Source organism: Podarcis melisellensis (assembly GCF_964234715.1).
Source record: "Podarcis melisellensis genome assembly, chromosome: 15".
NCBI lineage: Eukaryota > Metazoa > Chordata > Lepidosauria > Squamata > Lacertidae > Podarcis > Podarcis melisellensis.
Genome location: NC_138532.1, coordinates 10,484,443 through 10,498,077, shown reverse-complemented (window position 1 = coordinate 10,498,077; position 13,635 = coordinate 10,484,443). Strand labels below are relative to the sequence as shown.

The window sequence follows — 13,635 nt, the reverse complement described above, 5'->3', positions numbered from 1 at the left end:
ATCCCTGTCCAGATAGGGGCCTGGAGTTAGTTAGGTTTTCCAAATCCTGGGAAGTTTTCTTAAGGAGTGGTTTTACCACTGCCTCCTTCAAACAGGCAGGGACCACCCCCTCTCGTAAAGAGGCACTGATCACCTCCCTGGCTTAGCCAGCTGTTCCCTCCCTGCTGGTTTTTATCAGCCTAGAGGGGCAAGGGTGCAAGTGGCCACCCTGACTGATCCGAGCACCTTGTCCACATCCTCAAGACTCAACAACTGAAACTCATCCAACACAACAGGAGTGGACTGTGCTCTGGACACCCCATGAGATTCATCTTCTATAACAGCAGAGTCAAGGTCTTGGTGGGTGCAACTGATTTTATCCTCAAAATGCTTTGCAAACAAGTCACAGCGAGCTACTGTTGGTTCTATCACCTCCTTTGGGCCAGCCTGTAAAAGGCCCCACACAAACTCAGAAGAGCTCTGCCGGATGACATAATGAGGATGCAATGGAGGCAGCAAAGTATGCCTTCTTTGCTCCTTTCACTGTCACTAGGTAGGCTCGATAATGAGCTAACCATAAATGACAGCACTCTTCTCTGATGCTAGTGGTGAATGCATGTATTCATACTCTAAATGTATTGAGAGTCTATTCCAGGGGCCAGCAAACTTTTTCAGCAGGGGGCCAGTCCTCAGACCATGTGGTGGGCCAGACTATATTTTGGAAAAAAATTATGAATGAATTCCTATGCCCCACAAATAACCCAGAGATGCATTTTAAATAAAAGCACACATTCTACTCATGTGGAAACACCAGGCAGGCCCCACAAATAACTCAGAGATGCATTATAAATAAAAGGGCACATTCTACTCATGTAAAAACATGCTGATTCCCAGACCGTCCGTGGGCCAGATTTAGAAGGCGATTGGGCCGGATCCCAGGCCTTAGTTTGCCTACTCATGGTCTATTCTTTACCAGTCCACCCCTGCAAAAAAATCTGTTTGAAAGGGTCACCACCACCACCAGAGGACATCGTTTTGATGGCATGCTTACCCCATTTGCCTCGGATTCTTTCAACCAACAACGGTCTCATCTGAATGAGGCGTGTGGCATAGATGTGGGCATACTGTCGATTGAAAGTCCGCTCCCCAAGCCTGAAGTGCTGGGAGCAGTTGGAATATGTGGAGATAGGCACGCGGTCGAAGGTAGAAGCCACTGCAGATGGTGAGGTCAGGAGGCTCTGAGCCGATTGGGCAGCTTGCTCTGAGAACATGGTCTATGGAGGGGCTACAGGCCTAGTGGTCTACACAGCATGCTTCTGCAGGAGACAGGGGAAACAATGATTTATTGTTACTATTTATTCAATAATTATGATACCACATTATCATATACCCATGCAGTGTACAAAATGCAGAAATGCAAAGCCAATGCAAGAAAACAAAAACAAAAGAAGAGTACAAAAAACCCACAGGCTGGACATAATATACAGATGACAGATTGGGAAAGATTATGGGGAAATGATTTAAAATTTACAGCATGTACGGCTCTTAAGGAGAATTATATGAAAATGATGTACAGATGGTCTCTAACTCCGGTTAAATTATCAAAAATGCATAAGACAAAAGATATTAAGTGCTGGAAGTGAAAGGAGGAGAAGGCATGTTTTACCGTATGTGGTGGCAATGTAAGGTTAAAAAAAGTTTTTGTGAAATGATTTATAATGAATTGGGAAACAAATGTTTAAAATAACATTTGTTAAAAAGCCAGAAGCTTTCTTAATAGGCATAACTGGAATGGATATACTGAAAAAAATATTTAAAAATTGTTTATGTATGCAACAGCAGCCTGGATATTGATAGCTCAACACTGGAAAGAAGAACAAGTCCCAACTAAAGAAGACTGGCAACTTAAATTAATGGAATACGCTGAAATTAACTGGAAGACAAAGAAATCAAGAAGACAGGAAATATAAAAAAGAATGGAAAATGTTTATTGTGTAGTTACAAAAGTAATGTAAAGAAGTTAATACAATAGCAGGTTTTTAAAAACACTTGTAATATTAAGGAGAATGTTTAAAATTGGAAATAATTAAGGATAAATAAGTTATAAAGGTAAAGGTAAAGGTACCCCTGCCCGTACGGGCCAGTCTTGCCAGACTCTGGGGTTGTGCACCCATCTCACTCAAGAGGCCAGGGGCCAGCGCTGTCCGAAGACACTTCCAGGTCACGTGGCCAGCGTGACATCGCTGCTCTGGCGAGCCAGAGCTGCACACGGAAACGCCGTTTACCTTCCCGCTAGAAAGCGGTCCCTATTTATCTACTTGCACCCGAGGGTGCTTTCGAACTGCTAGGTTGGCAGGCGCTGGGACCGAGCAGCGGGAGCGCACCCCGCCGCGGGGATTCGAACCGCCGACCTTTCGATCGGCAAGCCCTAGGCGCTGAGGCTTTAACCCACAGCGCCACCCGCGTCCCCAAATAAGTTATAGACATGTATAATATAAGAAACTATAAAAAAACTAGGGGAGGAAATGGAGGGAAGTCAGGGGATCTGAGTAATCCCAAAATATGGATTGAATATGGTGTGAAAATGTTTTACTTTCTATTTTTATTTTAATTGTATTTGGTTGTTACGGTTTATATGATGATAATGTTTAAATGTGACAATTAATTTATATGATATTTTTAAAAAACCCACAGGCTAGGTGCATATCATACATGTAAAGCACAGCCAGTGGCGTAGTGTTGGGGTGCAGGGGGGGCCGGCTGCACCGGGCGCAACATCTGGGGGTTAGGGTTAGGGGGCGCAAATCCACGGGTTAGGGGGCGCAAATTACTTGCCTTGCTCCGGGTGCTGACAACCCACGCCACGCCACTGCACATAGCTTCCTACAAAGAATCCTGGGAACCACAGTTTACACCTCACAGAGGAACAATTCCCAGCACCCTCAACAAACTACAGTTCCCGGGATTCTTAGGGGGGGAGTCAAGCGCTTTAAATATATGGTGTGAACACAGCCATAAGATGATACGGCATGAATCTCCTAAGTTCACAATGTGAGTCACTTTCAAGAAAAGACTGCTAAAAGGAGAGTGGATACAAAAACATATGTCGGTCAGTTTTATTGCACATAGCCAAAGGCTACTGCAACGTACACAGAATCATTCAACAATTAAAAGAAAATATACTGGACTGATACAAAAAACTTAAAACATTTATATTATCAAGACATTACCTACTCTAAATAGAGCTATAAAAGTACCTTAATATACAGGTTAAGACATTAAACAATAAAATTTATAGGCTAAAATTATCACATGCCCACTAATATATTAAAAAATAATGTTAATTAATACAATGTGCAATTATATTCGGAGTTAAATTATATTCGGTGATAAAGATAGAATATAGCTTGATGTAGATAGGGTTAAATAAATTCATCTCCTTTACAGTTGGTGGCTACCTTGCCTATATAATTTGCTCTAATTTTCCTAGCGGCAGTTGCAAAGAGTGCTACACACCAGGTCACATACTGTGTCTGTGAGGAGATATAAAATCATGTCAGAGGGGTTCTGGCCAGGGGACCTTGTTATTATAGGTGCTAAAAATTGTTCTCTTGCTTCAAGGGGCAGCACAAGATATAACGCATAAGGTCCTCTACTTCAGGACATCCCCTAATGCAAACACGTTCGTTTGTTGGTATGCCTCTGTGGTTTTTTTTAATGAATATTTATTAGCATTTTCTATAATAAAACAAAAACAAAAGTAAACAAAAAATAACAAACATACAAAAATACAAAACTTAAAAACAATTAAAAACACATAAAATTTCAATTGCTTATTTTCTTTTAACTTATTTCTCAGACCTCCTCGCACCTTCCCTTCTTGTATTCCACTTCAAATTATTAGCTCAGCAAATCCTTATTAATTATTTCTCAACTTTAACTTAATAATTTATTTTAACATATTATTATTTTGCTTTTTCTCTTTCATCCATTTCCTCAATTTATTTTTACTGACCTTATTTTCATTTAATTTAGTTCATTTTAAAAAACCAATTTTGCCTTATCCAAACTTAAACATCAATACTTATACATCAATACTCATTCTTAAAACATTTTTTCTAAAGTCGACCAAAGTTCCCTTCCACGAATTTCCCAATTTTCATACAAATAACAAAACAAAATAAAAACAGAACAAATTATAATTATATACCCTTTGGATTCCCAAACTCCACCCCCCCCCTTTCCTGGTTTCAGTCCCCAACAAATGTCCATCAATCTTAATCTTCTATCAGCCTGGAGATCTCACATCCGAGGCTCTTAATTCTCTCTCAATTGCTCTCTGCCGGTTTTTTTGATAGTCCTTAATATTGAACACCAAATCTCGGAGAAGCTCCGGCCCAACGGGATCCATGTTTCTTCTAGCCAGATCTCCATACTTAAAAATGGAGCCTCTGGGGTATTCCGAATCTTGTTTCTTACTCCTTTCAAGTCCAAATGTCCCCAAAGCTCCAACTTCCACCTTAAGCAAATTTATAATCCTTAGGTCTTCAGATCTCCACATAATGAGATCTCTCCATTTTTCAATCTCCAGTTCAGGCCGGATTTTCCACATCAAGTTTTTATTTTCCTTTGTTGCCATCATATCAGGCCTCAAGCTCTCCTTTGTCATCTGCAAAATTACAGCTCCTCCTTCCTTTTCTTCAGGGACAACATATATCTCCTTCTCCAAATTCTCAAAGCTCTCAAGTTTCTCTTTTTGTCCATTAGAATAGACTTCCTGGTTCATGTTTGTTGGTATGCCTCTGTGTCTCCCATCTCTATAAGCAGAGTTTATTGTATTTAATAGTAACTCTGTAAAAGCTTTCCGAAGTTGTACAAAAGTCAATTCTTTAAAATAAGGTGTATGTTCATAGGCCACTCTATGTTTAAAATATAATGGGGCGCATGTAGATAAGAGTTTAGATCGTTTTTAGTTGCCACTGCCCTTATGGTTCGTACAAAAACAAATGGAATATGCAGAAATGGTGAAGCTTACCAGAAAAATAAGAAAACAAGATAAGCTTTTTATAAAAGAATGGAAATGGTTTACAGATAATAAACAGATAAGAACATTGGCATGATCATTGTAACAACCTGCAGTTTGAGTATATGACTATATGAGCAAATTTAGTTCATTTGGATCTGCAGAAAAAAGATATAAAAAGTTAAGGAAACACAAAAAGAGAGCGGGCAGGAAGCCGAGTTTCGAAATGTTAAAATTATTGAAATGTATAAAACTGAAAATCGTCAATAAATAAATAAATAATAGAAAAGAAACCGAGCACCACACAGGGCAGGGTTATTGTAATGAATGTAATATTGTAATAAACTTAAGAAACGGCAGAAAGAGGGGGAAGGAAGCCGAGTTTCAAAATGTTAAAATGATTGAAATGTATAGAACTGAAAATCATTCATTCATTCATAAATTCATAAATGAAACTGTGCACAACACAGGCCTGGGTTATTGTAATGAATTTAATACTGTGCTAAATTTAAGGAACCACAGAAAGAGAGGGGGAAGGAAGATGAGTTTTGAAATGTTAAAATGATGGTAAAATGAAGGAGCGTCTCCACCCCCATCGTTCTGCCCGGACACCGAGGTCCAGAGCTGAGGGCCTTCTGGCGGTTCTCTCTCTGCGAGAAACCAATTTACAGGGAACCAGCCAGAGGGCCTTCTCGGTGGTGGCACCCGCCCTGTGGAACGGCCTCCCACCAGATGTCAAAGAGAACAACTACCAGGCTTTTAGAAGACATCTGAAGGCAGCCCTGTTTAGGGCAGCTTTTAATGTTTAATAGGTTATTGTATTTTAATATTCTGTTGGAAGCTGCCCAAAGTGGCTGGGGAAACCCAGCCAGATGGGCGTGGTATAAATAAATTATTATTATTGAAATGTATAAAATTGGAAATCATAAATAAGTTATAAAAATAAACTGCGCACAACACTAGCCGGGACTTCATAAGGGAAAGCCTTTTTCTAGTATGAACATAAAAGTTTCTCATATATGTTTGTGTGAAACTTATATAAATATATACATGTGTGTGTGTGTATGAAACATATCTATACATATGTGTGTGCGTGTGTCAAACTTATATAAGTGTGTGTGTGTGAAACTTATATAAATATATACACGTTTGTGTCTTTGTGAAACTTATATAAATATATACATGTGTGAGAAACTTATATAAAAATATACATGTGTGTGTGAAACTTATATAAAAAAATATACATGTGTGTGTGAAACATATACAAAAATATACATAAGTGTGTGTGTGTGTGTGTGTGTGTGTGTGTGTGAGAGAGAGAGAGAGAGAGAGAGAGAGAGAAACTTATATAAATATATACATGTGTGTGTGTGTGAAACATATATATATATATATATATATACGTGTGTGAAACTTATATATATACATGTGTGTGAGAGAGAGATAAACATATATATACATGTGTGTGTAACTTATATAAATATATACGTGTGTGTGTGTGTGAAACTTATATAAACATATACATACGTGTGTGTGAACCTATATATATATATATATATATATATATATATATATATATATATATGCAGGTTTTGGTGTCCTCGGGTGTCTTCCCGTGTAAAAGTTGGGGTGTCTAGGCGACGTTTCGACGAGGTCTCACTCGTCATCTTCAGGCTGGTGCTTTCGGCTTCTTGTTACTGGAACAGAGCTCTACAAGAAGCCGAAAGCACCAGCCTGAAGATGACGAGTGAGACCTCGTCGAAACGTCGCCTAGACACCCCAACTTTTACACGGGAAGACACCCGAGGACACCAAAACCTGCATTCCTGTACCCGTGAAAATCTACGAAAGCATATATATATATATATATATATATATATATATATATATATATATATATATGCTTTCGTAGATTTTATATATATGAAACCTCCACCTGCAAAGTCCCTGCAGCCACACGCACAGCGGCGACACACACGACAGGCAGGATCCTGCCCGCCTTTGCCCGGTTACCACAAGGCTTCCCCGGCGGGATTCGTGCCCAGGGGCAGCCGTGCCCAGCAGGGGCAGCCGCTCAAGCCGCCGGGGCGACCCTCCTGGCCGCCCCGAGTCCGCCCGGGCCGCGGAGCCAAGCGTCTCCCCGCCCGCCCGCCGCCCCGCGAAGCCAAGCCCTCCTCCTCCCTCGGCGGAAAAACGGGAGTCACCTCTGCCAACGCGGGAGTCCGGCGCTGCATCTCCCGCCTCCACAGGGATTGGTGGGGGGAACCCCGGGAAAAGCGCGCCAAAGCCGAGGGACGCCGGCCGGAAGTGACGCGGGAGAGCGCCGCTGTTTCCCTTCCCCCGTAGACTTCCAAAGCAGCCGCAACCGAGATGATAATTCGGCATATAAAATGGCCAGAGTCGCAATACCTGCATGCAAAGAGCTGTGGTCAGAACATCTGAGCTAGAAAAGCTCCAGCGTTAAGATAAATGCAACAGTGTAAATAGGTTTTGGTGGATGCAATAATAACGGAATACGGAACGGTATAGTTTCTGTAAAATGTGCAGGGATTTGTGATGTGTAAAATGAACCATGGAAAGAGTAGGGAAGTTATTGATACCTTAAGGATGTAATAAATGAGTACTTTAAATTGTAGAACAGAAAATTTAATGAAAATTATATATATGGCTTTAGTAAAAATTATATATATGCCTATACAGCAGGGCGGGGTATAAATAAAAATTTATTATTACAGTATTATTATTACATTATTATTATTATTACCTGGATGGGACAGAGCAGAGTGGCAGCTCTACAGGCACACTGCAGGTCCCATACAGCCCAAGCCTCACCATCACCCTGCCTCTGTGCCACCTCACAGCAACACCTGTATCAGGAGGGCGATGCCACCCTGTCCAGCAAGCCACTGTTGGTAGATGCACAGGTCATCTGCTGCCTTTCTTAGTACTGTAAGATGTATTGTATTTCTAGTTAAATTACTATTATTATTTTGTAAAACTGCATGCACACATATACATTAGAACATGCAGATTTTATGCATTTTTGTGGTGGGTGGTCATCAAGTTGCATACACACTATACCTGTAAAGCACATTTAAAGCATATTTTCCACTTCAAAGAATTCTGGGCACTGTTAAACTTTGCTGAGGAAATCTGGCTGGGGTTAGGATTGTGCCCTTAGCATTTATGTACATGCATTTATATTTATTTATATTTATATTTATGTGTGTGAGGGGCAGAGGGCATCCAATCCCCATTCAAATTTAACTTCCAGGGATGCTAGCAATGGATCCCAGAAGAAAGTCAAAACCAGTGACTTACATCACCAGTATCTACAGTAAATGAAGCATCCTCAGAACTCCCAAAGAAATTATGGACAGCTACAGGGACGCGGACTTATAAAAAATATTGGGGGGGCCCGGGAAAGCTCATGAATAATAAATAAGCTCATGAATATGCAAATAAAGTGGCGCCGCCTCCTCGTGATCAGCTCCAAAGGAAATTGGGTGGAGCTTTTGCTCGGGAGGGAGGGCAGGAGGCATGCAGCCCGCCCCTCCCTGTGCATTTTGGGCTGGGGGAGGGGCGGCGATGGCGCTCTGCTGGAGGGGCGCCGGAGATTATTGGGGGGGCAGAGCCCCCCCAAACGAATTTTTGAGGGGGCTTGGGCCCCCTCAAGCCCCATGGAGTCGGCGCCTATGGACAGCTATGTACCAGGGACTGATTCCAGGAAATGGGAACAATTGGAGCATATGCAACGTAGTAGTGCGGTTTGGAAAGAGAGATATCAGGAGGAAAAGCTTTCCATAAAGATATTTTGGCAAAGATTGCACAAGCTGAGCTGGAAAGTAGGGTGGGAGAAGAAGCAATTTCAAACTTGGCAAGAGAACACTTTTCATTTGAACTGGCAGTAAGTATTTTAACACATTTTTTATTGCAATGCAGGAGATTGCATCTGAAAAAGACATTTTTTGCACATGAAGCTAATGCTGGGTTGAGTTTAAATCTATATATAATATTAAATACATAGAAGCTACTGCCATCTGCTGCTGTGGTGCAGTTCATACACCATCAGTGCATGGATTCTATAACGATGTGTGCATACATCTTAAGCTGAACATGTAAGTGAATACAAACTCTCCAAATAGCCAGACAGGTATCCAGAATTCAATTTTGTTTGCATTTTAATGAAAAGCCATCTACTTCACACTTCTCATATCAATACACAAACCATTATGTAAAGTTTATATAATGTCAGTTGTGCCAACAGTATGCAAAAATCACAAAATTAAATTCAGGCTATAAATATAAATTCAGGGCCTTCTGTGTGAATTCAATTATTCTGAAATTTCTATTTTATTTTATTTTGTAAATAGCAGCAGCAAGGAAGCTTCAGAAGGATGGAGCATGGGAAGGGGAGCTTATCTATATCACTCCCTGCCATGATAGTAGCAAAGCTGTCATATTCTGTTCTGATCCAATACCAGATCTCAAGGAGCAGAGAAGACTTATCAGAAGTTGCAGGACCATGGATAGCACCACGTGAGAAACTTGCTCCAACAAAAAGGGTGAGCATAGACTGGGCCTTTTAATGCTTCTGCTCTCTGACTACCTCTCTCAAGCTCCAAAAGCCTTGTGGCTAACTAATTTCTAAAATGGCCAATCCTTTGGCCAGAAGACAGACAGACTGTTCCCTAGCTTCCCACCTGGTGTGTTCCGTGGGCCACTGAGTTCCTGCTGAAGGCATTTGGTTCTTCAGGGCAAAGTGCGACGATGCAGGCTCTGACCCTACGGTTACAGGAGATTCTCCTGGGGGCTCAAGTTCCTCAGCCTCAGTTTCTTGATTTTCTGCAGCAGACTTAAAGCCCTACATGTCAGGCCAGTGACTCCTGGCTGCTTGCCCAGGAGCATACAAAGACAAGGGAATGTTTCTTACTGGCCACTTTTTATTCAGTATTTACAGAGAGAGGCTCTAGAACCCAGCCTCTTGGATAATGACGTTGTCCAGAGTGACTCTCCACCCTGTCTCTCCCACTTCTTCATTCTCATTGTTTATCCTATGGCTGCTGCTATCTGCCCTCTGTCTTTGAGCTCTTTGCTCTCCTACTTCCAAGGTTCGCCGGGTTCTAGGAGAGGGGGGGGGGTCTGAAGGGTCAAGCTGCCCTCTGCCCTGTCCCTGACACTACCCCTGGTCTGGATCCTTGGGTGGAAAGTCTGCAGTCTCTGATTTTGTGTCTTGACTGCTGCCTGGCTCTTGGTGGGTGTATGACATCTCCAAAGGTTATTTTTCAAGGCAAGCTGCCATTGCCACAAATGCATCCTTTTGCCAGGCTAAACTACCCCACAGTCACAAGTGCATACTCATTACAACCGTGTAATTCATTGGCACTTGGAGTCAGAATTCTAACACCCTGGAAACAACATGTGGAAGGTTTCTTCATGCTACTTGTGGGAGCAGTGATATGTATACCTGGAAGACACACTGGATTGGATCCAGACTATGTTAGTTGAACTTAGTTCCCACTGAAATCAATGGAACAAATTAGTCATTACTTAAGTCCAATTAACTTCAGTGGGAGTTAAGTTTACAATCCACTCCTAACAATAGACAGAAGCCAGCTAAGTTCTACTCAAAGTAGACCCACTGAAATGAATGAAACTATGATAAGTAAGTCATGGCCTTGATCTCCAGTGGGTTTGCTCTGGGTAGAACTAGCATTCCACCCAACTCCGTGTCTCCTCAGAAGTAAGTCCTACTGACTTCACTGGGTCTCGCTTCCAAGTAAGTAAAGCTAGGATTACAACCTAAATCTGGATCCAACCCATTATAATTTCCATATGTGTCATTCAAGCAGACTTGACAAAAACTCAAAATACCAGGTGCGTTCTCCACTGCTATAGCTCAGTGGCAAATGAGGTAGAAATCTATTATCAACAAGGAAAGTTTTACATATATTTTGGCCTGACCCCAAAATGAGTAAGAAGTAGTTTTGGAGGGGCCTAGCTGAATGCTGAAGTTAAAAACAGCACCGGATAAGATGCAGAGGTCTCTGCAAATACGGAGGAAGAAGCTTGGGCTGGGTGACTATTTCAAAGAAATGTGGTTGGAGGGTGGGTAGATAAGTGACTGTTCCACAGTGATGTGGTGGGTAGATAAGAAGATTTTGTTCAGATAATTTTTGTGTTAATTTTGCTCTGCTAAACGTGTTGACCTCCTATGTAGTGTGTGGTTTTTTAAAAAAATGTTTAGGATAATATTTTAGTTTCCTGTTAATTGTGTTTGAATGAATATTGATTGTATTCAAATGTACAGGTGAAACTAGGAAAATTAGAATATCGTGGAAAAATTCATTTATTTCAGTAATTCAACTTAAAAGGTGAAACTAATATATGAGATAGACTCATGACATGCAAAGCAAGATATGTCAAGCTTTTATTTGTTATAATTGTGATGATCATGGTGTACAGCTGATGAAAACCCCAAATTAACAATCTCAGAAAATTAGAATATTAAATGAAATCAGCAAAACAAGGACTGCAAATAGAGCAATATTGGACCTCTGAGGTAGAAGCATGCATATGTACTCAGTACTTGGTTTGGGCCCCTTTTGCATCAATTACTGCCTCAATGTGGCGTGGCATGGATGCTATCAGCCTGTGGCACTGCTGAGGTGTTACGGAAGACCAGGATGCTTCAGTAGCAGCCTTCAGCTCTTCTGCATTGCTCGGTCTCATGTCTCTCATCTGTCTCTTGGCAATGCCCCATAGATTCTCTATGGGGTTCAGGTCAGGTGAGTTTGCTGGCCAATCAAGCACAGTAATCCCATGGGCATTGAACCAGGTTTTGGTACTTTTGGAAGTGTGGGCAGGTGCCAAAGTCCTGCTGGAAAATGAAATCAGCATCCCCATAAAGCTCATCTGCGGAAGGAAGCATGAAGTGCTCCAAAATCTCCTGGTAGACAGCTGCATTGACCCCGGACTCAATGAAGCACAGTGGACCAACACCAGCTGATGACATGGCTCCCCAAATCAACACTTCACACTGGACTTCAAGCATCTGGCATTGGAAACTTCACACTGGACTTCAAGCATCTGGCATTGTGTGCCTCCCCATTCTTCCTCCAGACTCTGGGTCCTTGGTTTCCAAATGAGATGCAAAAGTTGCTCTCATCAGAAAAGAGGACTTGGGACCACTGAGCAACAGACCAGTTCTTTTTTCCCCCTTTAGCCTAGGCAAGATTCTTCTGATGTTGTTTCTTGTTCAGGAGCAGCTTGACAAGAGGAATACAACATTTGAAGCCCATCTCCAGGATCCGTCTGTGTGTGGTGGCTCTTGATGCACTAACTCCAGCCTTAGTCCACTCCTTGTGAAAGTTCCCAACACATTTGAATGGTCTTTTCCTGACAATCCTCTCCAGGCTGCGGTCATCCCTGCTGCTTGTGCACCTTTTTCTTCCACACTTTCCCCTTCTGCATAACTTTCCATTAATGTGCTTTGATACAACACTTTGGGAACATCCAACTTCTTCTGCAATTACCTTTTGAGGCTTTCCCTCCTTATGGAGGGTCTCAATGATGGCTTCCTGCACAACTGTCAGGTCAGCAGCCTTCCCCATGATTGTGCTTCCTACTGAACCCATTGCAAGTGTTATGGATTGAATAGCTACTGCACCTTTTCACAATATTCTAATTTTCTGAGATTGTTAATTTGTGGGTTTTATCAGCTGTACCCCATAATCATCACAATTATAACAAATAAAGGCTTGATATATATCGCTTTGTATGTCATGATACATATATCATGTATATATCGCTTTGTAGCTGTCATTATTTCCTGTCTTCCATCAACTTTTGACAACTATCAGTTTGCATACAGGGCAAATAGATCCACAGAAGACGCTATCACCACCACTCTCCATGCTGCTCTGTCCCATCTGGAGCAGCCGGGGAGTTATGTGAGGCTGCTGTTTGTGGATTTTAGCTCTGCTTTTAACACTATCCTCCCCCATAGACTGGTGTCCAAGCTAGAGGCGATTGGACTCTCCAACTCCACCTGTCTCTGGGTTTTGGATTTTTTGTCAGAACGTTCTCAGAGGGTTAGAGTAGGGTCACATATGTCCACAGCCCTTAGCCTTAACACCGGCTCACCACAGGGTTGTGTGTTGAGTCCCCTGCTCTATACTCTCTATACGTATGACTGTACAGCCATCTATTCCAGCAACAAAATCATCAAGTTTGCTGATGACACTACGGTGGTGGGGCTCATTTCAGGAGGGGATGAGTCCGCCTATCGGGACGAGGTGGAGCGGCTCTGTGTTTGGTGTGGAGAGAACAATCTGGCTCTTAATACGGCTAAGACCAAGGAATTGGTGGTGGATTACAGGAAAAAAAAGGCGGACATTCAGCCCTTGTATATCAACGGGGAACGGGTGGAGAGGGTGGCGGAATTCAGGTTTTTGGGAGTGACTATCGATCAGGGCATGACTTGGAGCGCAAATACCACTGCTCTGGTGAAGAAGGCCCAGCAGAGAATTTATTTCCTCAGACTTTTAAAGAAGAACAATCTGAGTGAGAGACTGCTGGTGTCCTTCTGTCGAGGCTCCATAGAGAGCATTCTCACATACTGTATTTGTGCT

General features: G+C 42.0%; 1 protein-coding gene across 3 annotated transcripts in view; it reads right to left on the bottom strand.

The window, feature by feature from the left end:
- The window catches only part of POLD2 (DNA polymerase delta 2, accessory subunit), a 31,713-nt gene extending 24,422 nt beyond the window's left edge, over positions 1-7,291 (bottom strand). The window contains exons 1-2 of one of the 3 annotated variants that reach the window (XM_081891026.1): positions 7,207-7,291; positions 1,031-1,295 (exon numbers count right to left, since the gene is read on the bottom strand). In XM_081891026.1, the coding sequence (XP_081747152.1) occupies positions 1,031-1,250 (220 nt within the window). In that variant the 5' untranslated portion in view covers positions 1,251-1,295; positions 7,207-7,291. Of the gene's footprint in view, positions 1-1,030; positions 1,296-6,938; positions 7,047-7,206 lie in introns of those variants that run through there. The other 2 variants (XM_081891027.1, XM_081891028.1) reach the window with 2 other exon arrangements.
- Between the last annotated feature and the right edge of the window lie 6,344 nt (positions 7,292-13,635).